Genomic DNA, 24,568 nt, shown 5'->3' on the forward strand with positions numbered 1-24,568 from the left:
CTAGGGGAGGCGGGATCCGCGGGGACGGCGGTCCCGGGGCCACGCAGGGGGAGTAGCGGCCGCAATCGCGGCCCCGGGACCGCCGTCCCCGCGGTTCCCGGCTGCTGCCATCCCGCTCCTAACCGCCATCTCGTCAGCCGCTTCCCGCCCTCGCACTGCCTGCCGGGAAGGGGGCGGGGCCCCGCGCGCGCCGCATCACGTGGGCGCCGGGCGGGTCACGTGAGGCGTCGGGGTAGTTCGCCCGTCTTGTAGCTCGCCGCCATGTCGTCTTTCCCCGAGCTGTATTTTAATGTGGATAACGGCTATCTGGAAGGGTTGGTACGCGGTTTTAAGGCGGGGGTACTCCGGCAAGGTGACTACGTGAACCTGGTGCAGTGTGAGAGCCTGGAAGGTGAGTGGCGGCGGGGCTCTGAGGCGGGCGGGGACACCACCCCCACCCCCGCATACGGAGGGGAAGGCCCGGCTGGCGGGCTGAGGGGAAAGCTCGGCTGGTGTGAGGGTGGAGGGCTGGCGGGGTGGCGAGGGGCTGCGTGGCAGTGGGGAAAAGAGTCGACAGCGGCGTTTTTGAGGCGCGGTCCCCTCTTCATCCCTTGGTTGAGCAGGCACTTGGTCCTCCCCCCCTCCCCGGCTGCTCCCTCCGAGCTCAGCTGACTCAGTTTCCCGGTCAGCCTGGCCGTGTGATTGCAACAGCTGATACGGCGGTTTAAGGAAGCTTGAGCTCCCAGTGCTTTCTTGAGGTGGTCGTATAGCTGTGGTGTGTGTCCCGTGTTTGTTGGGAGCCTGGCAGGTTTGTCAAGCTTTGCTGATGAGTCTTTGTGCTTTCACTTCCTAAATGGCAGGCGGCGCAGGAAACCTTTTTAAGGACAGAAGTAAGATTATTGGGGTAATCTAACTTAATCCGTGATACCCGTGATCAGTTTTTGAGGAGATTGGGTCATTTAGGAAAGTACATGCTGTTATTGAAGGATTGCTAGTGGAAAAAAAATCTGGTGCAGATCTTAGTAACTCACCAGTGAATTAACCTTCGCCTGTAATCTGGAGTTCTCTTTCGAGGCTAATTCTGACTTCCAGCTATTGTCTTTTTCTAGATCAGTGTGTACAAACCTGGCTGTGAAGGTTTTGCTTTGTGATGCTCATAACCTGTGGTCAGCTCATCCTCTTAATTAGTCAGTGCTAAACCGTTCCTCTCTATCAGTGACCTGCTTAACAGTTTTCAATCATTGGTGTCCAGAACGTGGATCACAAATCACGAAGATCGAAACCAGGTTTCTGTTGAAATAGGCTGGAAACATATGTATCTAGAGATGTTGGTTGTTTTGGTCAATGGGACTATAATTATTGGATCATTCTTTCTTCTAAAAATGCTAGTTAAGCATCAGCTTTATCTTGATGATAGTTGCTGAGTGATTGACGTTAATATTGACTACCTAGAGAGATCCTTGGCCAGCTGAACCCTGGATGCGAGTTACCTGGAGCTGTTCACTCAAACGTTAACAGAATAGGAACAGTGCTGTGATGTGCCTCAGTCTCTACCTTAAAAATACCCAGGCTATTTTTCCTTAGGACAGAAGCCCCTTTTCAGCTAGACTTTTTTGCAGCTCTTTGCTTGCAGTAGCCTCTGTTATTCTTGCTATGGAGCCCAGGGCCTGAAAGAGGGCGGTGGGAGGTATTCCTGCTCTCTTGCTAGTCAGAAGTCTTGGCATGCCCTAAACTATCACTTTATCACCTTCCCTGCAGATAACTTCGTCTTTGGAATCTTTCTGTACTTATAGCTTCTCTTTTTTTCCTCCTTTCCTGCCTTCTGAACCAAGTTGCGTAAACTTAGCTCTCCCTTGGAGTGGTGTTTTCTGCATTTGGAATGAGTCAGTTTGGAGTTCCCATATGTTTGTCTTGGTATTGTTACTGTCCTGTCCCTGACAGCTCTCTGGTGGTGGCTGCTGCTGTGCTCCTTGTCAAACTTCATTCAGAGCCTGAAGGCTGTTCCAAGTTCACTGCCAATCTCGTTCCTCCTCCACTTGGCTTTCTGTGCCCCTGTCTAGTGTGCTCTTGTAGAGGGATTTTCCTTCAAAGGAACATTGCTCTTGATCACTTATATAGGTCTGTGATCAGACCATCTCTTTCTTCTGTCCCTTTAGTTCCAATTTTTCCATTTCAGTACCTGTTTTCTGTGCTCCACAGACTTTTAACGTGTGTTCTTTCTCTCCCAGATGCTTGTCTGCACTAAATCCAGGCAGTGGCTAGCTTATTAGCAGCCAAAATAAGTACTCGGGCATAAAATACTCATACATTCTTCTCTGCTGTTTCTGTTTTTGTCTTTGCTGTTGCCTCTTGCATGCGAGTCTGGCTCTGCAGTTAGTCCCAGTCCTGGAGCAAATGATCACCTTGGCCATGGAGAAATCCTGAAGGACCAAGGCTGTTCTGGGGCTGGTCCTGGGAATCGGGTATCTGACTGGTCACTGGTATTGACATTGCTTGGAGGATGTTGTGCTTCCAGGTCTGAAATGCTGCTGCCTCTTGTGTGCTTGGATCGGTCTGGAAGCACAAAGGAATCGACTTTTCTGCTTCAGGACTTGGGCTGACAGCTTAGTGCTGCAGGAAGGAGGAGATCGTGCTTTTCTGTGTGATCCTCTGTCGTCTCTGCTTGTCTGATCACAAAGTAAGCCGATTCGAGCTCTTGCTTCTTGATGAGTCAGAAATAGAGTGCCAAATAGGCTCTCTGTGGTCAGGCAGGCTCCTGAGCTGGCTTTAAGAAGAGGCAGGAAAACATGACCAGGATTGAGGGGAGGATGTGAGAGCTGTTTTGGCTTAAGCTTTCTCTTGAAACCCTTGGCAATAATATGTTTAATTCCTTCTTTCAGCTCCAAAAGTCCTGGCGCTTTGGTGGTTTCTCAGCCAGAGGCCCTTGTGTGCTGTACACCTGTGCTGGATATTGCTTGGAACCTGCGTGGCCCTCTCTGTTGTAGCCGAATTCCTGCTTCTGACACAAGGTGTCAGTGAAGGACTTGGAGCTGCTTTCCTCTGCTTCAGTGGTGTGAGCATGGATCTGTTCTTGAGTGGAATCTGTCTTGGATAACCAAACTTATCACTCACCCAGATTTCTATTGTCAAAAGGATGGTGAGCCATCTCCAGCTCCTAAAAGCCGTGGTAGCCTGTTAGAGGTCTGGTATCATCTCTGGAGAATAAAAAGCTGTTGATGCAGTTGGACAGCAGTGCCACTCTTAAGAAGCAGAGTTCAGTCTGGGCCTGGAATGTAGGTTATCGGCAGGCTTTACTGTTGGTCTGCAATGCTCTGTGCTGCAAAAAGTGTATGGAGCCTGGGAAGTGCACAAAAGCATCTTCTTTAGCAACAGGAATTTCTTTACCTTCAAGTCAGTGTTCATGAACCTTCTATTGCTAATATTCCTCATGCTTCCACAGCAACAGTATAGGAAACCAATTTCTTTCTGACCTGCCGATGTTATAAAGGTGATTGGTATGGTGAAATCCAGCAGCAGGATGTGTCACCTTCTAGCTGTGTAATGAGGCTGTGAAATGGCCAGCTGAGAAGTGGCAGGTAGTTGGCTCAAGCTTGTTAGTGTGGGCCTCTGTTGGGAGAGACTTTCCAGAGGCTGCATGTTTCCACCACCACCCCTCTGTGGGTGCTAGTGCTTCCGTCTGTGCAGTCAGCTCAGCTGGGGACTTGCACACCTTATGGAAACAGTGGTATGCACGTGGAGGGATGGGATCTGTCCTGTCTTTGGCTTAAGCTGTGTGTGTAACTAGTCTCATGCCCCTGCAGGGTTCTGTCATGTTTTATTTGTGCATCTCAGCCTGCAGTTTATCAGTCTGCTGCGGACTTGTCTTGTGAAAACTCTTGGGTTTTCAGTCCTTGTAACCCCAAAGTAGTGGTGTTATGTCACATCAGCTTGGGGAAGAGCAGAGTAACCATCTGAACCCCAAAGATGTATTTGGGAGGCGAAGGGTGGCTAGGAGAAGAAGGTAAATGTGATTCTTTTAGAAAGAACGGATTTCCAAGGCTGTGGTTCTCTCTCATCTCCTCAGTTTGGTCCATAGGCCTCCATCTCTAGGACACATGCAAATCAACAGTGAAATTGGAGAGCTTGAAGCAAGTAGGTCACACTTGTCCTAGACTGCCTGGCTCCACGCCAGCTGGAGGGCACAGTGGTCTGCCTGAACGGTATCCTCACACATGCTGGAGCCCTGTTTTCTGTCGAACGCATCTGTAGCAATACCTAGTGAGGACTAAACTCTTGATCCAGGGCTGGATGGTGTGGAATAAACTAAGACTGGAAAAGCTGGCTGGTTGTTTTTGAGTTTTGAAGAGTGTTTCCAGGGTTGCTCTTTGTAGCCCTCACTGCCCGGAAGGGGAACGTTGCTTTTAGTCAGCTCAGGAGTGGATTGCTAAAGGCTTGCTGTCCTAAATGCCTCTTCAGTGTAAAGACATCCACCTCTCCCCGACTCTCTCCTCTTCCCTCTTTCTTCATGCAGATGAGAGGTGATGAAATATATGGAAGTGTACTGAGCATGCAATTGAGCCACTGTGGGGTGAAGCGTGTCTGTCTTCCCATTGTCTAATCACAGGACGGCTAGATGCCCCAAAGCAAAGGCCTGCCTGAGCAGAGCTGTAGGCTCTTGCCTCCAACAGATGGATGTTGGGGAGCATGTCCTCTGTGCACCAGGCTTATGCTGAGTGCAGTGTGTGCTTTTGTTTTCATAGTCCCAAGGATCTTTTTTTCTCCCCCAGAGGCCTTCTTTGCTTTATGGTGTTAGGTACTGAGTGCTCCTTTGGCTGAGAGAAGAGCAGGAGAGGCTGTGCTACCCTTCTCTCTTCCATTTTATCACTGTGGTCCTGGAATTTGGGCCCCAAAAGGCTGGAGCTAGGCTTCTCTTTCACTTAACCAATGTGTCCTCTCTTGTGTAGAGAAGTTGCATTGCTACCAGAGCTAGACTACCTCTAAGAGTGCTTTTGGCATCTCGGTCTGTGGTGGAGCTCATGTTGTTCTCCTGGGTGTAGGGGGAATGGGACAGATCCTTTCCTATACAGCTCGTTTGCTGTACAACCAAGCAAGGAGAGGCCACTTGTTGGTCCTGAAGCGTGGCTGTGCTTAGATCCATCTTGAACTCTGAGAATGGTTCAGTCCAAACACCGAACTCGGTGGCTGTAGAAGCCAAGCCATAATGTGGTAGGGGCCTTTCGAAAGCATGATGACGATGCTTTCTGTCTCCTGGTGTCTAGGAGCCCTTTGTGAAAAGCTGACCCTTGCTTGCAGGGACTGTGTGGGAGGACTGGCCCTATCCCCAAGAGCTTTCATCTGCCAGATGAGGCAGAGCGTATGGGAATGGTGAGACCTGGGGAGGGTATAGACCATTCCTGTCCTGTGAATGCTGGCTGCTTGTGCAGAAACAGAGCAGTAGCCAAAAGGCTGTCCTGCTAATCTCGGAGCTTTGTCCTGTGTCCTGCAGTGTAACCACTGGCTGTGGCTGGTTAATCAGCTGTCCTGTTAAAACAAGCTCAAGGAAAACATTATTTATTGGAAGAAAGATGGCACTTCCACGGCCTGCTAAATCATGGTGGCAAGCAAACACTGTGGTCTCTGGCTTCCTGCAGGGTTCAGCAGAGGCTCTTTGCTGTTTGTTCTGGCTTCCTTTATTGGGCAGAGACCTGCTCCATAGCTTTCCCGAGCTAAACTTCAAGCAGCAGCTGAGGTCAGCTTCTCAGCACTGGTGCAGCTTGAGCCCTTGTTTGGGTCCTGCCCCTCATTAGAAGATGATGGTGTCTGGGTTTCCTGGCAAGTATTGCTGCTCGGCAGCCTGTCGGTGCTTTTGTCTTGTTGTTTTTCCTCTGCTGTTGGCTCCTGCAGTGTGAGACTGCTTTCTGCCCTGTTTCTCTTAGCTTCTGAATGATTTGTTGCCTCTCCCTTAAACTGCTGCGCTAGGTGCTGGGCCAATGTCCTATTAGTGTACTGGACCTCTGAGGTTACAGCCATGACTTAGTGTGGTCTGCTTTTAGAGAGGGGGGGAAAAAGGGTACATAGGGGTGAACTTACTGGAGATGCAGGCAGATTAGGAGGGGTTACCTCACATTTTGGAAGGATCAGGAGAGGGCTACCTGGTTGAGGGGCTCCAAAAGAACCAAGGCCTGGCTGTGCTGGGTTTGAAGCTCTGAGGAGGGTGAGTTCAACCCCAGGAAGGGCTGGGCTTAGGAACACAGGCTGCTGTTTGGTGCTGAGGACATCTCAGAGAGGTGAAGAGCTAGAGGTGAGATACTGATGGGAGAAAGGGCCAAAGGTGACACTTCTCTGTGTCCAGCTGTGGCCCAGAGGAATTTGCTGCCTGACAGCAAAGGTGGCACATCACTGCTGGTGGTGTGCAACCACAGAAAACGTCTTAAGTTCTGTGGGGAATGCAGGGTCTCGGCGTGCTTTTCAGGTGAAATTTCAGAGAATCCGCTTCAGAAGTGTCTGAGGTGGCTATAAACAGACCAAACAGAACAGCAACAAGCCAAATGGTAATGGCTGCAGTCTTCTGAAGGGAGATGTGGGCGATGTAGCTGATCTGCAGACTGCTGTGTAATCCCTCAGCTACTTTACTGCCTCAGGCCTGGGAGCTGGCAAACGATATTTTAATCTTTATGTATGCAGTGATGACCCCAGGTGCTTCGGGGTTACAGCAGATAGTTGTGTGAAAACACCAGTTCAGCTCGGAAGTTGTGAAAGCTAATTCCATGCCTGTGTGCGAGAAGACAAATCGGTCCTTGTCTGGAAGTGCTTGAGCCCTTAACTTGATTCAGAGCTCTGCAATGCAGTTACAGGAGGATGCTGAAGAAGGAAGGGGTAGAATTATGAGCTGGTGGGGCCATGGGTCACTTTGTCTGAGTAGGGCTTACAGGACAGACTCTGATGACTGACAGATGTCTGAAAGACTGAGTAATGGATTGATTCCTTGTTATGACAAAGAAAACTTGCAGGAGAGGATAATAGTATTACTGTGGATCTGAAGTATCTCAAGAAAATGTCATCTGAAATGTCGAGGTGTGGTGTTGGCACAGCGGTGTGTTGAATTAAGCTTCACTTGTGTTTATGCATCATGTACAGCCAGCTGCATCAAAGCCAGAGGGCCTGATCCGAGAGCTGAAAGGAGGTGGCTGTAAGTACATGTCATGGTGATCTCGAGTGCTACCCTACTTGAGTACTCAGCAGAAAAAGGCTGTCATTCTGACAAGCTGTTGTGTTCTTGCACGAGGCAGCTTTCTGGGAACTGTGACCTGGCCATAATTTACTAGCTTTTGCAGGGGAGGAGAGAGAACAAAAGTGTTGTGGTAATACAAGTGCTCCTTTGCCAAATGCTGGCTCAGTCTGTTTCTTAAAGTGTATGAACTGCTTGGAAAAATGCCAAAATGGGCAAACTTACCTCTCAAAAGCAATGGCTGGGTTGAGGCTGTGTGCTGCTGTTAGTCAGCATCTGGAGGAGCTCATTGGGTGTGGCTGGGCTCTAGGTGCAGGTCTCTCTCCTTTTCAGCGGGCAGCTGGGGAAGAGGCATGGCAGAAGACTCACAGCCAGCATCTTGTCGATATGCAGTGTGTGGGATCTCTGGCAGCCGCCCCTGCTGAGGTGCTGCTGTTGCTGCCAGAGGCAGACTCCAGCTCGTTCTGAACTTGTGTTAGGAAATAGGAACTTGAACTTTGGGAGAGCTTGGGGCTTGCTCAGCAGTGGGTCCACTTACTAGTCACCGTGCTACTGGGACAGCTCTTCTGGCAGGGGATTTGTAAAACCACGGGATTAGTCCATTCTTAATTGAGAAGCCTGACATGTGAATAGTCCTACTAAAAAGTCCCAAACCCCCTTGGCTGAGGCTTGGTGACTGGCCCAGCGGCTGGAGGAGGACAGGCTCACGTAAGGCGCTGGTACGCCATGGGATGCATTGAGTCAGGGTTTATAAATCTGGTCCAATTTTTGGAAAATATGTTCCGTTCTGTCTGCTTGGATGTGAAGAGATTCACAAGAGTTTAGTTCCTGCAGTCTGTGGCTGGCCTTCCCCGTAAAAATTAATTCCAAGTGTTATATAAACATGGCCCTTATTCCAGTTGCAACATAATGTTGTGCTGGCTCTTGTGCTGTGGAGTTGGGGGGGCAACCCCCTCATCGAGCAGGACAAAATGCTCTGGCCAAGCAGCTCATGGGAGCTGTTGAGAGAGAGGCTGCAAGGCACAGCGTGCAGCTTGTGTGGCTCTGGTCTAAATGTGATGCAGCTCTGGCCTCCTGGAAGTGCGTGGTACAGCAAAGTCTACTTTTTGTGTCACTGGGTCTCTAGTATCAAGTGACCTGATAGCAAGGCGGCTTCTTGCAGCCTTAAAACTAAGAGTGGAGTTGCAGGTCATGTTGACACCAAAAGGAACTGATGATTTTGGAGTAGCAGAATTGGAGTTGAGGAAACAAGCTGAAAGCTTTGGAAGCTTCCCTACTGAAGTAACATGTGGTAGGATATGCAATAGCTGCTTCCTCTCCAAGGGCCTGTATAGCTGCAAAATAACATCACATGCCTTTTTGAGTAGGCTTAGTTTTCATTAGAGCTCTGCACAATTACAAAGAACTGAAAGTAGGGGGTACATGAATGTACCTACTGCAGTCCCCTATGCCTTCTCTTGCAGTCTGATTTTATGGGTGCAATACTCTTACCAGGACCCTTTCTCTCGTATTCATTGAGCAACTGCTAAATTTTGCTCTGTACCATTTCTAGCCTCTGCTAAAAGTAAACTAGTAAAGCCCTGATTGGACAGTGGAACTTAATTTCTACTCGGACTCCAAAGCTTATCATCCAAGAGCTTTCAAAAGAGGGACTGAAACCCATTAGGATGTAATTCTGGTAGATTTCCCCTCTGTAACTGTATCTTAGCTTTCAAAAATCAAACAATTGCAAAACAGATGGGTGAGAACTCTTTGCATGCAGGGTGCTGCTTGTGAGCTGGGCTTTTTGTATGGTTTAGGAAGTGATTACCGTCAATAACAATCCTATGCAGGCTGCATGGAGGTGAGGGGCATTCTGACTTTTGGCATGATCTGATGTTTGACTTTGTGGCAAGGTTCATGTTGAAAACTCCATTGTCTGAGTTATCCAAACCAAGTCTTCCCACCTCGAAAGTGTGAGCATAAGCTCATAATGTTTTGGTAGAATAAAACACAGCTGTTTAGCCGCAGCATAGTCTGGGGACCAGAGATCTAGGTTAAATTTCTGCTTTGCTTCGGCCATGATGCGTGTTGTTTGGCAAGTAGCTCTCTTTACTGCATCCAGGATTCCTTACTAAAAGTAAGAGTACCACCAATCGCTGTTGTAAACCACTGAGAAACATGACAAACTGAGCACTATTTAAGTTTCTGGCCTTTTTTTCCCCCTCCCTATAACCACCATCTGTTTCCTGTGAGACTTAGTGGTAACGTCTTTGTAACTAAAAAGTGCTCGGTCAAAAACATCTTTGCTAGAACCCCTTGGAAATACTCAGGAGAGTTAAAGTCAGCTTGAAAGCCGTTTGACCCTTCCACCCCTCAGGCTGAGGACAGTATCACACTGTACAGTACAAGCTCAGTTTGGAGCCTGATGTGGAGGATGCTCTCCACCTCGTGCCTGTAGCTGGCTGTAATGTCAAAAGATCCAGCTCCTCAAGCTAGGCTGAGTCCTTGCTCTGACCTCGGTGCTGTGGATGCTTGTGCCATAATGCTGAGGACTCATGGTTCAGTGGAAGGGAAAGGCAGCCTCAGTGCTCCTGCTTCAAAGAAACCAGGGAGAAATTTCTTTTTTTTTTTTTTTGTTTTCTCTGGATGGTGTGTTCACATCTGGTTTGACTAAATTCTTCCAGCTACTCTCCTTTCCCTATAAAGGGTCTTGAATCCCTGGGAGGGTGCTTGTCTAACTGGCCCTCTGAGGTGAAGCTGAAGGGAGATGAACATTATGTACCAGTGCAACTAGTAGAGTTTTGAGGAGTAGAATTATATGACGTTCCTCAGTTCTGGATTCAGTTTTTCCATAGAGACACTTAAATGCTTTTGGCTCAAATAGGGCTTTTATCTTGACAGAGCTCAGCACGTTGTGGTTGCTTGTTGGCCAGGACTACAGCTTGGTTGGGCACCTGACCTGCAGCAAGGGTAACAGAGGAAACAAAGGTTTCCTCTGCTTGAAACTGGAGGAGGGGAAGGCTTCTGAGCATGTTCCTCCATCCTGGGCAGGGGTTGCCTACCATATGAGATGGATTTAAATGGCCTTCCTCTTCACCAGCCCCTCTCTACCTCTTAATGCCTGACTTCTCATTACCAGTGCAATTGGCTGGACTGACTTAATGATGTAATAATACCTAGCTGCTTTATAATTTCAAGGTTGTGTCTTTTTGGCTTTGAAGGCTTTTCAGATGCTTCCACATCACTAGTATTTGAGGAAACTTGCTTGTGGGTGCAGATAGGTTCTTGGTCATGGTTGCTTCAGAGAAGCCTGCAACCAGAGTCCTTTTGGCTAGAAGAAGTGTTTAGGTTGTTTCTTTTTTTTTTTTTTTTTTCCCTAGATTTCTAGGAAATACTTCCTAGAAAATCAGTAACCTTCCACCTTGGTCAAGCACAGTGGACAGTTGGCACAGGTGTGTGCTCAGTCACACAGATAGCATCACAGTTTCCTCTTTAAGATGGGGCAAGGCTGGTATGGTGAAACACTGATCTTTTCCTGCATTTGGATTGTCCATGATAAAAATGAGCACAAATATAAGTGTATCACTTAACACATGGGTTTTGTCTGGGTGATCTTTCAGGATCTTTCCTTTCTTTTCAGACTTGAAACTGCACCTCCAGAGCACAGACTATGGGAACTTCCTGGCCAATGAAGCCTCCCCACTCACAGTCTCCGTCATAGACGACAAGCTGAAGGAGAAGATGGTGGTGGAGTTTCGTCACATGAGAAACCATGCGTATGAGCCCCTAGCAAGTTTTCTGGACTTCATCACGTGAGTACCAGCTGTTCGTGAACAGCATTTGAAACTTTGGTGTTCTTCCAGACTTGAGGGCTCTCAGACTAGCTTTCCACACTCAGCCCTGTAGCTGCTATGTTTTCTGCAGTTTCTTGAATGGAACCGTTTTGGTTGTATCTGGAGGTCTCAAACCAACAGCACTGTATCACTATGTTGTTAAAGGCTCCTGCTCCCAGGGTGTGCATGCTTCATTGGCACAAATACTTAGCTGCCTTCCATTGCAAAATTGGTTCAGTCTGTACTAGAGCTGTCATTTACCCTTGTCCCTTGTGTTAAATGTTCCTGGATTTTTTAAAATGTGAGCCTACTGCAAAACATATGCCTGCCAGGCATGCGCATGACAGCAGTTGCCTGCTAGTTCTGACCCACTGAGATCGATAGATCATCCTTTGTCAGGGCTGCTGTGATCCTGCCATCCCACCCCAGAGGCTGTACTGGTTCAGGGACAAACTGGTTCAGGGAGTTGAGGTGGCCAAAAATTGAACAACTTTTCACTTTTGGGGTTAATCTTTGACTGATTTGTTTTTCTCAGCCAGCTCAGTGGGATCCAACAAACACCAGCACTAGGGGAAGGGAGGGCCTAGAATGTGCAGCAGGGAAAGACAGGGCTGCAGCAGCCTTAGCATGTCTTTGTCAGTGCATGAAAAGAGGCAGGGTGTGTGCAATTCCACAGCAGGTTCAGCTGATGTGAAAAGCTTGAAATAGCACAGTGTTCTTGCAAGTATCTTCTCCTAGTGGTTTTGCACAACCCTTTGCTTCCCTGCGTGCTGCTCTTGTTTTAGTCAGTAATAAAATGAAATTGCTAACCTTGGTGAATTACCAGTTGTGCTAGTTTGCATCTGAAACATGGAAGTAAAATTGCCTTTTTTTCCTTTCCTTAGTCTGCATTCCTATGAGCTCTAGTTTGGCTTGCAAACTGCATAGCCAGTGGCCTTCTCTAACCAGTAAGGAGATATCTCATGGACAAAAGTGAATTTCTGGTTCAGTAGAACCTGACTTTAACTTGCATCTCTGAGAAGAAGATTGTACTCTGTTCTTGAGTCGGATAGCTGATACATCAGCATTCCTTTATCTGATACAGTGAGCTTGGGCTCATTGCAGGCACTGTGGCAAGCGGAGTTTAATCTTGCATTTTTGGCAGTTGTGTGTGTGTTATCTTGCTTACCACCTAGAGATTTTTGAATGATTCAGGCTGATATTTGTGGTCAATTCAAAGACTTTAAATTTTGGCCTGTGGCATCTCCTGCATGTGCAAATACTGATTAAAGACCTGTCTCTCTGCTACATTCCTTCCTGTTCTGTTCTTTCTATGTCTGGACAGTACCACACTCAGTATTCTAACCCAGTGGCTCATATCTATTATTTTCTGGGTCACTGTGCTAAAGCTGCCTGTCTTTTAAGCCTTTTGTATTTTCTAAGTAGTTTTTTCTTATGTGCCTGTCAATAAAACTCATGGAGTTTTCGTATTTGGCTCCAAATATGGAGCAAGACATGGCAAGTCATCAGTAAGACATTACTAAGCCCCCATTTTGCAGCAGTGTTTGCAATGGATGAAGCAGTTTTCTAGTTCATCATCTTAGTTGTATGGAGCAATCTCTTCTATTCCCTCAAACTTAATTTAACCTTCAAAACACCTCTTTGCCCATCTTGAATTTGCTGTAAAGACATCAGTACTGTTTGAGCCTGGCAATATTAGGTAGTTTGTCCTCCACTGATGCTTTTCCTTTGCTGCCCTACAGTTTTATGGAAATGTCTAGTCTCTATGGCAGTATTGTAGTAATCACTAATGGTCTCTTCTTTTAGCTTCTGTCATATCTGTTTAAAGGCAATAGTTTGGACAAGACACATGAGTATCTTGCAGACTTTAAAACTTTGCTGTTCCCTAACAGTCTCACTTTGAAAACTGGTGTGTGGAAAAGATGAACTGAAAGGTCTCAGACCACAGCTGCCCTGATGACACACTGCATGACTTGGTAGGAAGGCTGTGAATGGCTGTGGAAATCCAGTTTCCTGTTACACCAGTCCTGTTGACCTTTGTCCAGTGTCTACATCCAGCTCGAGTTCAGCAGAAGACCTTAAACATCTCATGTAATCTGATAGGCTGGTTCTTGCCAGCTGTTGGAATGACTTAATTTTAAAACTGGTGTTTTGCCCCCAACTTGATTTAACTTTGATCTTGTTCTGCTTCTGTCTCTGATTTTGATGAGTTCTCTATAGCAAAACATGATTCTGTGCAGATTATCTGTATCTCTTGCCTACTGTGTAATCTCTTCTTGAATATATTGGTCCCATTTGGCACAGGATGTTTCTTCCTTGAGTTGTCTTCACTCTCATTTCTTTTCCTTTTTACCCACAAGACTTCCTTTAATGCCACTGGGTCTGCACTCATCACACCAATGGAGTATTGATGGAATAGAGAAGGTGTTATCAGCTTCAGCTGGTCCAAGGTGGGAGTCACCATCAGTGTATTAGAAGTCTGTAGTGTCATTAGAAGTTATTAGATCAAGTTAAAACAGAAGAATGAGGACAGTGAAATACAAGGAGTTTGGAGAGGGTGCTGGTTTTGCCCAGTGGGTCTTAATATAATCTGTTGATAATCCTAATATACTTAGTGATTGGGCTAGTAGAAATGAAGGTAGACTAGATGCGACTTCTTGGCCTGCCTTTCAGGCTGTGTTTTGTTCCCTGAAACTGTCCCATGGGTTGTAGTAGGCCTTGGTTTGGGACGGGACGGAAGTTTCAAGGATTATTGTCCTGCTGACAGTGTGAATCTTCCCATGCACTTCCCAAACAGCTGGAGTGGAGAATAGCTCTGTTCAGAGGCTGGCAGTTCATACCTGTGCCAGTAGCCTTCATCTAACCCAGGCTTGTATATAGGCAGCATCATAGAAATGTTCAGCCAAAGGATGTTGGTGGGGCTGGGGATGTTGTGCCTGTGCACACAGAGGTACTGTGTCATCCTGCCTACCTGGGTGACACTGGGACAAGCCTGTGCCACTTGATCTTCCACTCTGGCTGGGCACACAGATAGGTGTAATGGGGTGATTTATCTTTGCCTTTTGAACATGGCTATTACCCATTCCTTTCTTTTAGGGTAGTTAATGAAACTTGAGCAGGAAATGGTAAAGACCGTTCCTGGTAGACAGCTCCGGGCCAACAAGGCACCAGGTGGTCAGAAGAAGAAATTGTACTCAACTGAATGTGTCCATGTGCTAAAATTGTACAAGCTGAATTGAAATAGAAAATGGTAGAAAGATATGGAAAGTTTGAGCAGGGCTGGCTTCTGCAGGAGGGAAGCTTGAGTTCACTGTGATGCTCTTGAGAGAGAGGCATTGAGTTGTAAACAGATTTTTAAAATCAAGTGGCATTGGAGGAGGTGTGTCTGGCTTAAAATGGAAGGAAATGTTTTGTAGCACGTCCAGTTCAGCTCTGAAACCCACTGCTGCCAGATGCCTTTGTATGTACTTACATTTTTGGCCTCCTTAGAAATACTGGATAATCTCACACAAGACAGGCCCATCAAGCCCCATTAAACACTTGGGTACCATCTCACTGAGAGTGGCCAGGGTGTAGATGACTGGTGCCAGGAAGTGGATCAAGCATTTAAAAAACAAGTCAGGCTTTCTCCTTCATGAATGTCCTCCTGGACCTCTGGGGTGGTTTTGAGTTGATCAGCCGGTGACTGTTGTGCTTGTTTTTGGAGGGTGCTCAGATCTTAACCCAGGGCACACTGCTGAGAAGATCTGGGGAACTGTCTGATTGTAGGAGCAGCTGTAGTCCTTGTCCCCTCTGCTCCAGAGCCAACCTGTCAAAAGCCATGCATTTGTCCCTGCGTGGGATTATGCTCTGTCATTTCTCTTGCCTCTTCCAAGTGGGCCATGAACTAGGTGAGGCAACAGGAAGGAGAAGCAGCAACGGAGACAGCGTGGGGGCTCTGGAGCACCAGGAGGATGTGCGTTCCTGGTGTGCTCTCCTTGCCCAGCTCCAGGGAGATGAGGCAGTGCTGGCTGTGACTTGCCGGAAGGTGGCACTCCAGCCCTGCAGCTGCCTGTCCCCAGGTGCACACCGTGCCATAGGTAAGGATGGTCACCTGTGGACGTGGGCAGGAGTTAGCTTGTCTCCTGAGCTTAGGGGAAAGGACAGTGTTTAAAAGCACACAAGCAAAACTGACACAAGAATGCAGCTAGGCAGCAACCCCAAAGCAAGGTCTTTGTTCCCCAAGTCACTTGCTGCCACTGATTTTTTTTTTTTTTTTTTTTTTTTTGGTCCTGTTGCGCTCCTCTCCTGGCACCATGCTGATGCTTTCCTGGCTCCGATCCTCTACAGGAACTCTTCTGTGGCAAGCGTTGCATTGTTAGTACCAAAATATTGAGGAAGTTGGCTGATTTCCATTTTGTTTTTTCAAGTGGTGGCTGTAGCTGGTGGCCTCTGCCACTGCGTATTGTGGCAAGGAAAAGCTCAACTTGTTGAGCCTGCCATGGTCTCTGTAAAACACCTGCTAGCTCTGCATTTTGCTAGGCAGCTCCTTGCTGGAAGACTGCTGGTGCTTCCCTGTGTCTTTCGGCCGACCATAGTAGGTTCTGACTGATAGGCACAAGTTGGCTGTGAACATCTCTGCTCCAAAACAAACAATTGACTGTTTGGCTGAGGGAATGCAGTGATGTTCTGTAGGGCAGCAACAAACAGGTATTAAGCGTACTTGAAACAGCAAAACCCACTTCCTGAATTCAACAAGCACATATTGACTTGTGGGATGGAAGTGGGTTTTAGGTTCTTCTTGGTGATGTGCTGCCCTGCCTTTCTGTAAAGCCTTTGTTCTTTGTGTTAGCCTGACATGGTGCCATGCCCTGTCTCTCCTTCCTTCCACTGTTCCTATATATGGTTTAGATAGGATTCTTTATCGTGGTGTTGCTCCTGCCTCTGGCCTGCTGTAGGCTGGTCAGATTGTCAGCTTCAGTATTTTTCCAGGGAGCGGAAATAGGGTTTGGGTTTGGTTTGGTGTTTTTTTTTTTTGTGCCCTTGCTTCAGCACAGTCTCTTCCCTGCTCTGGAAAGTCTGGTTTCACAGCAGCCTGACGTGAGGGCTCTGGCAGCTGTCGGGCCCCTTGAGCCCTTGCAGCAAGCTGATGGGCACAGAAGGGTTCGATCTTGTGTTCAGGTGGAGGAGCTGCTGGTAATGGTGCGGAAACTGAGTCTGCTGTAGGAGTGAGGTCTGGGGGCGAGCTGGGTCTAAACACATTTTCCAAATCCATGATCAAGCCTGTCGTCAGGGGACAGACTTAGGTCGCCTTTTGTCTTTACCTTACCAGTCTGCTAGGGCTGGAAACCAGGTTCTTTGTTGCCCTGAGGATGCAGCTAGGAACTTGGCTTTCAGTATGTTTTTGTGGTCACAAGACGTGTTTTTGATGAGGTTGCGTGTACCTTTTCCCCTTGCGCATGCCTTTTCTTAGCTGACACTTCCCTCTATTACCTTCTCCCTGACCCAGTCCTGCTCTGCCTCTCCCCTGCACTGGATAGATCTAGTTTCTGCTGCACGACACTGAGTTCAAACGTAATCTTGCAGCAGTGGTTTTTCTGGAGCCAAATTGTTTCAATTGCTACTTGAGCTGAAGAGCAATAATCCTCTTCTCTGGAGTAGGAAGTTGCCCGTTCTATTCTAAATATACTGGAGTGTGCATCCTGGCATAACTGCAGAGGTTACAGAATATGACTATGTCCTTTTGAAGTCCTTTCTCGCAGAAGAAAAAACTCTGAATTCTTTACATTAGACACTTGCAGTTTATTTGGGCAAATGCAACAATCTGAAGGATCTTTCCTAATGCTGCTGTGGTTAAAACTGCTCTATACTATTTTTCAATTAGTTGTTGACTCCTTGGTGGCAAATTACTGTAGTGGCTGGAGATCCTGCAATAAAAGGTTTATGAGCCTTTTCTGGCAGAGACGGTTTTGGCAGAGAAGCACAGGTTTCTGACAAACAGCTTCCCTGTTTGCAGGGAGTGCAAAGTTGAACTGATAAGCCAAGTTCTTGGAGGGATTATGCAATATTCAAAATAAGAGGGCATGTAACTAATGGTGTGGAAATGATCACAGACTTGCATCCCCTGGATGGTAGCATCAGAACTGTATCTGTTCTCCTGCATACCCGAAGGACACAGATCTCATACCGGTTTCCCAGAACCAATGTCTATGAAAATGGACTGGGTTGCATGCCTAAGTGGTGGCCATGGAAGTCATCTTTCAAAACGGTGTGACTGTGGGTGCCCTCATTAGAAAGGGAGACTTTGAAAGGTGGGTTTCACTGTGTGTTACACTGAGTGGATGCTTTTTTTTCCCAAACATCTAGTGCCTGGAAAACACTTCATTTGGCCAGTGGATTTGAACTGGAACAGCATAATCCTCCTCCTACTGACCAGCACTGTTCTTCGCTTGGAAGGTGTTAGCATGGTGCCTAGCAAACACAGTGAGCCACAGTAATGATCGGAAGAGCTAGCAAAATGTTATTGGTGACAGTAAAGATGTAGCAAAAAGTGAGTGATGAGCGCCAGATATAAGCCCATGTTTCACAAAGATAGAAAAATCTTTAATGAAACTCTGCAGCCCTGAGAAGGAGCTTGAGCATGCAAGCTGTGGGTGATCAGGTGAGAACGCATTGTCCCTGGATAACATCCCTGTCCAAGCTGATGCTGTTTCATCCAGAGGCAGTGTGTGGACTGAGCTACGTCCTTGGGTTTTGTTTAAAGCTGAATCCCTCTGGTGATTCTGCAGCTTGCAGGAACAGTCCTTGCACTTCCCTCATGTTCCTTCTTGCAATCTTTCCCTCTACAGGCTGAACAGCATGTCTGTTAAAGACATAAAACAGAGAGGGAGGGAGTGTGTTAGGAGGTCATCAATGCTCCTCTGATCAATTTATGTGTGGTTGCAACTTCTCCAGAGGACTGCCTGTGTGCAGTGCCTTTCAGTTGGAAGAACGTTCACTGAGCACTTCTGTTCCCATGTAACATACTTTGCTCCTTGATTGAAACCTTTCTCAAGGTCTTCTGGCACTGGACTTTAGCAGCCTTTGTTTTCCTTTTACCTTTCCATAGATTTGCCTCACCTGATACTCTAGAGTGGCAAAGTTTAGCCCAGAGAAGGCCTGGAGGCAAAGGGCACTGCCTCTGAAGGCTTTTTGGGGGCATCTTGGGTCCTAGTCCCCTCTCTCAGACCTGTTCTGTATGCTAGTTTGAAGTCTAGCAAATACTTACATAGAGCTTTGCGTAAGTACCACAATATTTAGAGGCTGAGCTAAATCTTGTGTCTACCCCATTTGGCTTACTGCGTGTCAAGCGGGATGATGATTTTTCTCATCTTCTGCTGGCAGTAGGTTTGTATGCACAGTAATGTTCTGCATGTTAGCTGGGTCCAGACCATGCATTCACTGAGAAGTGGGTAAAGGCTTTTAGGCCATTAAACTCATTCAGCTTTCTTAGCTACTAGAGGCAGTTTTGGGGATAATGTGAGATTATGCAGTGCAGCCTTTCCTCTTATTTTATATCCTTGAAATATTTTTTTTGTTTGGGTTTGGTTTTTTTAGTGCTTTACATGTAAGGAAGGTAAGAAAACAGTTTATGCAGGTTTGCCTTTTTCCAGCTGGTCTGTGTGAAAGCAGCACAATTAGATGTTTCTGGTCAATATTTAAAATGTAATTAGTGCTGAAGTCTGCTCAGCACAGCGTAGAGTGCCAGGGCTCAGCCTCGCGTATGAGTGTAGCATTTCTCAAGCTTTGAGGCATCAAGTTTAGGCAGCCAGAGATTCTTGCATGAGGCTGCGAGGTGTTCAAAACATTCCCTTGTGTTTCAAGGGGTTTGTACTCATCTAGAACACAATGTCATATTCATAAAGCCTCAAAATTAAAAGTACTTAATCTAGCTTTTTTCTTGTTAGTCTTTAATGCAGCTACCACTGTATGACTGCTTATAAGTTACCAGATGATACCACTGGAAAACTGAGGTCAGTATCCCAAGAGACCTAGACTCACTAGAAGATGGTAAAAACCATGCAGAGATGCAGCTAAATATAGATTAATGCTGAGAACATTCCTGGATACTTGGATTTGAAAGGCTGCCACAGCCTCTGTAGTATTGTGAAGTTATAACTCTTTGCTGTGAAATGGTCTCATTGATCTAAGTTTAGCAGGGCACCCACTAATTGGCTGACTGCCCTTGGTTTGTGGTAGCAACCATGAAATTCTCAGCTTTCTCTTTGGCAGGTTCATGAACCTACCACTTAGGTGTAGTTTTTTATTGGTGTGACTCCAGGAAAGACAGCGTGCAAAGACAGGAAGAGATCTGCACGCTTTGAGCCGAGACCGTCACATGCTGCATCTACTCTTGCTGTTCCCTGGACTTGCCTGAGCTTCAGCTGCAGACAAGGGGTAAAACGGCTTCTGGCCAGAAGCTGCTGGTCTGACTTGTTCTAGTCTGAGCTGAAAAACTGATTTAAGGATTTGACTCAGTTGATCCACTGTCGGTTACTCAAACAAGCCTCAGTGAGGCAGTGAGGTCTTCCTGGTGTGCAACATCCCTCTCCTTTCCAGTTCAGGACAGCTGTACAGTTATTTATTAATGATCTTAAAATGACACTCCAGATACTTGTATCTCAGCTGTTGGCCCTATTCTTAGTGTCAGCTACTGCTCTTTTGTGCTTTGAAGTCTGTGCGTTGCTTTCCCCCATGACTGCTTTCCATTTGGAGCTTGAGAGGTGTGACAAGTGGCTCTGTGTACCAGCACCTTCGCTCAGGTCTTGAACCCAGTGGGATATAGAGATGCGTCTGTGTACTTATGCACAAACCCAAGGAAGCAGCAGTACAACTAGCCCAAAACTTTTTCCTTAGGTTACTTCCCACATCAGCCCCTGAGTATATGAACTGGAGGAGCTGCAAGAGGGAAGCACTAGATGCTAAAGTGACTGTAGTCAAAACAACTTCTTCATCATTTAAAGCTGTCTTTAGAATATATGCCAAGTTCAGAGCATTGCTCTTATCCCACTGGAGATTTCCCTTTTTCGTCCCAAAATAAACACATGCTTCTACAGTAATCTGAGTAACTGCCCAATGCAGTCACATAGGGACTTTTGCCTTGCTAGCATTTGTCTGCATTAAAGTCTAATGCTGGTTTTCGAAAGCATTAAAGTTGCTTGAGCAATGCAATACATTAACCCATCCCAGCAAAACCCCCAAGCCACAGCCCAGTTCTTCCCTGCTATGCACTTCTGCATCAGCCCGATGCTCTCTGCATTTGTCATTGACATGGAGGGCTGTCCTCATGACCCCTTGCAGAGCAGCTGTTAAGCTACAGTTTGGCCAGGCTTTCAGAGGATTCTTGAGAAACGCAGGTCATGCAGTGTTCCGTCATTAGTCATGCTTTGTGACCACTTGCAGTATTGTTTATGGTTTCTTTAGTATCCTGGAGCAGAAAGCAATATAAAACCAACCTATCTGCTGTAGGACAATGACTCTTTATGATTAGGTTAGTAAGCAGGGAAGGAAGAAGCCCTAACTGTCTTGAGGGCTATGCCTGAGTGCCTTCAGGCCAAGTTGTAAATGCCCCATGTGATGAGCTTTCATGCATTTTATGTGCTCTCCTGCTAAAAAGCCTTTCCCAACATTCAGCGGACTGTTGCAATCTTTCTTGCATGTCTCATTTATCTGTGGCTGTACTTAAGTAACTCCAAAAGGAGGAAGACATACATTGTACATGGCTTTTGCATGTGTGCTCTCCTCTTTGATTCTGCTTGATAGCTATCCACGGATGACTATCTCACAATTAGCTTCTGGGGCCTGGCTCTCCTCTGTTTTCTCAGAGAGGTCTCTGCTGTGCCTGTCTGAGACCATACCTCCCAAAACCAGCAGTGAGAATGATCTCTCTGACCTGGTGCTGCTGGAAGGAACATCTCCCCCCCCCGCCCCCACACACACCTTTTGGCTTCTCTAGGTATATCCTGTCCTGGCTTTGTTCTCTTTATGTGAGTGTCGCCCAGTGCATATTGTGGTGAACTGGGTGTCACTGGAGGAGCGAAGATACTGGCCCCAGTTGTCTCAGACTTCAGGAACCCATAAGCCAACATCTCTCTCCTGCTGTGGATGATATTTCTGTGCTTGCTGACTCTTTCCTGTCCTTTAATAAGAAATTCTACTCTTCTGTGAGACATTACTGATGCTTCTCAGTATCAACCAGAATTGTATTTCTGTGAATGTGAATTTCTAGAATATACCACGCCTCAATTCAGTGGGCGACAGGAAGAGCAAGGCAGGGTGTAACTGTGCATGTGAAATTCTGACTGAACATCCACTCTTTTTGTGTCCATCTCCCTGCGTGGGTGGCTAGCAGCTCAAAGCAGGAGTGTAAAACGCGTTCTTGCCTCAGGGAGTCTTGCTATGGTCTTTGTGGAGGCAAGGTTGGGGGCTTGAGATAAGGTGCCATTTTACTACTTAATTAAAGCCCCGCCACCCCGTTTCACTGGCTTATGTAGAGCCTCCTTGTAGTGCTTTCTCTTCTGAACTCCTACTGAGCGCTCCCAGTAAGCTAGTGCAGAGGCTTGTCCTCACCAAGGAGCTTGTCGGTCCTTCTACCTGTCTCCAGTCTCCCACCAGACCATCCTATGTCTTAATCTCTTTTCCATGCCAAGCGGGCTGCAGTAGGATTATGGTGTTGCAAGTGACCAGCTACTCCTGTTTCCTGATGTGTCCCGTAGTCTGGTTCTCTTATTAGCTGCGCTGAGAGCTAGTGAAGGTTAAAATGTTCTTGGAGGGGTCTGAGCGTGCATTAACCATGAAAACTGAAACATTTGAAGCTGGTCAGAGCCTAATAGGAGATGAGGAGGATGATGACAAAAGCTGCTCTATTAAACAAGTAGTTGGAGGTTCCTAGGAAAAATGCTGCCACTGTAATAAATCTAATCCTTTGGGCCTGGGAGGAAATGCCAGTGTCGCCAGGACCTCTGCTGCGGTCTTAGTATGGCTGTGCTAATGGAGGCAGATGCGTTCTTGTTGGGACCTGGCACAGGAAAGCAAGTGTTGCCCCTTCCACAGATGAGAAAAGGCTTTTCCAGCTGCCCTGACACTAGAAGACTTGCCTCATAGTCATGACTAACTAAGCTGTGACTCTTTTTACTGCGATGAAGCAAGGATTGAATGTGAATAAGCGTGGTCTGGGCTTGCTTGAAGGAAATGGGAACTATCAGGAAAGATTAGGTAGTGGTGCTGGTGTCTGTCTGGCCTCGGCAGGCATAAGAAGACCTTTGTCCTGCTGCAGCTCTCTTGTTATCGTAAAGGTTTGAAATGCTGTTGCAGTGGAAAATGAAATAAGAAATTTCCCCTCTATCTTGTGCATGGTAACTCTTTCTCCTTCAGGGATGAATCTTTCTCTGACAGCAAGATTTAAGTAGTCTTGATAGGTAAGGTACTCTTTCAAACAGTTGGTGCTGGGCCTCCTTAGAGGCCTTGGCATTTGGTCTATAGACTGTGCATTTCCCCAGACTTCCCTGAAGGATGAGGAAACAAGCAAGTTGAGGGGTATAAATGACATGGGGAGAGCCACGCTTTGCACTCTGGCAGTGGAAGCCAGCTGGGTTGTCTTTCCTGGGACCATCAGTCTGAAAGCAGGAGCTTCTCATGTGTGAAGAGGGTCAGACTTGGGCTGCTCTCCCCAAACCTGGCTGTGGCTTTCATGCTTAGCTGGACTGGGAGGGCATGGATGAGGTCCGTGTGACTCCAGTAAGGCAGGAGCTAAGCTGCTCTGAAAACCTGCAAACAGAAAGGGCTCTGGGCATTTTCGCTCAGTTCCTCTTGTATGGTTGACTTTGGCCAGGCTCCTTGCAAGTCGCAAATATCTTGCAGAGAGCAAGATCCATGGTAAGCTGGGAATAGGAAAGAGGTGTGCTAGCATACTGTGCAATGACCATATTTCCTTGCCTGTACCTTCACTGTAGGCTGAGTTGAAGAAAAAAATTTGGTCTGGTCCTATATTGTTGCCTTGCTTTGGTGAGAGTAGTCCTGCATATGGTCTTCAGTGAAAGCTACTGTGTTGCACTAACCAAACTTGCGTGTTTGAGGGCAGATGGTGGAGCTGGGGAATGATCTTCTGTATCCTTGGTCTTGCACACCTCACGGAGATGCCTCTGTGTTAGGGTGCAGATGCTTGTATTTACCAGGAACCACCTGCTTACTGCAAGGGACTTGCCCTCAGTTCTCATAAACAGGCCTTTCTTGCTGTCCTGGAGATTGCAATCATCTCCATGGTGAGAGCTGCACAAACGGAAGGGAGGATAATGACCTTGTGGATTAAAGGGCAAAAGGAGGTTTCCTGCTACATGAAGCTTGTGCTGATTGCCCCAATTCTAGATTGAATGTCCCTGGAAAGGCAGGCTGCAAACACAGAAAGGCTCTCTGCAAAAATAGTAGGGCCAGCAGGGGTGTTACCCAGCCCTGCAGTGTGGAGAGAAAAAGGCAGCACCTGTTTGAGGAACTAAGGTGTGGATTTGTTCGTGGACATGCCCTTTGAGCATATTTGAGAGGCAGTAAGCCCATCTAATAAAAACTGCCAAAATCTGCCTTTAACTGGCTCTGCTTACCTGCCTTTGATGTGGTTCAAAGGGAAACGAGGATGCACTATGTCCTCCTTGTTAGCTTGGAAATACAAAGATCAGCAGCATCCCTATGCCTGTCTGGCAAATGTGTGCAGAGCCTTGCCGTCCCTGCCCTTGCCACAGTCCCGGTGTGCTGGCCTTAAGTTCCCTTTCTTCAGTACTCAAAGTACATGTAGGAAGCCTGAACCTCAACAGAGCTCCAACTCCAGACATGCACAGCTCCTTCTGCCATTCTAGTTCAGGCCTGATCTCATTTGTTTTAGAGCAGCTCCTGCCAAGGAGCTTCTTCATGTCTTTTCCATCATCTAACTTTTTAGAGTTAGAGCTCTAGCAGTGAGAGCAAGGGAGTGTAAAATCCCAAATATCCTGCTCTTCCAGCATCTGTGCCCCTTCCCTGTGGTGCTGAGGGATGTTAGCAAAGGCATCTTCTGCTGACTGAAAAAAACCAACTCGTCTTGCTTGATGTTTTTCAGGTGCTCAGCTTGGTTGGCTTATGGCTCAGCTGGTGGTGAAGGTGCCTAGAGCAGCACTCCTGTTCTTGCTGGGGACACTTTTCCTCTCAGCCCCTTGTATTTACATGATGCCTTGATCCCTTATTTGGAAAAGGCCACCAGCCTTTCTTGTATTCCCAGTCTTCAGGCCAGCTGTGTCTCCCTTCTCTGGCTAGACTGGTAGAACTGGGAGGTGATCTTGCCCCTCTCCTCAGCACTGGTGGAGGCCTCATCTGGAGTGCTGTGCACAGTTCTGTGCTTCTCAGTACAAGAGAAACACAGGTGTTCTGGAGAGAAGGGCCACAAAGGGCTCATGTTGGTGGAACTTGTGCTGAGTGCTGTGGTTCCAGATGGAATGTCCCATTACTGCAGTGCCAAAGACTGAATCTGCTAATCCTGTATAACATAAGTGGAAAACTTGGTTAGGGACATCATAACATGGGCTAATGC

At 47.1% G+C, this 24,568-nt stretch overlaps 1 protein-coding gene across 2 annotated transcripts in view; it reads left to right on the top strand.

The window, feature by feature from the left end:
- Nucleotides 1–156: 156 nt before the first annotated feature.
- ATP6V0D1 (ATPase H+ transporting V0 subunit d1) overlaps nucleotides 157–24,568 on the top strand; it is a 36,384-nt gene continuing 11,972 nt past the window's right edge. The window contains exons 1-2 of one of the 2 annotated variants that reach the window (XM_052798002.1): nucleotides 157–391; nucleotides 10,809–10,980. In XM_052798002.1, coding sequence (XP_052653962.1) covers nucleotides 262–391; nucleotides 10,809–10,980 — 302 coding nt within the window. In that variant the 5' untranslated portion in view covers nucleotides 157–261. Of the gene's footprint in view, nucleotides 392–5,723; nucleotides 5,791–10,808; nucleotides 10,981–24,568 lie in introns of those variants that run through there. The other variant, XM_052798003.1, reaches the window with a different exon arrangement.

Source organism: Harpia harpyja, chromosome 9, assembly GCF_026419915.1.
Source record: "Harpia harpyja isolate bHarHar1 chromosome 9, bHarHar1 primary haplotype, whole genome shotgun sequence".
Classification (NCBI taxonomy): Eukaryota; Metazoa; Chordata; class Aves; order Accipitriformes; family Accipitridae; genus Harpia; species Harpia harpyja.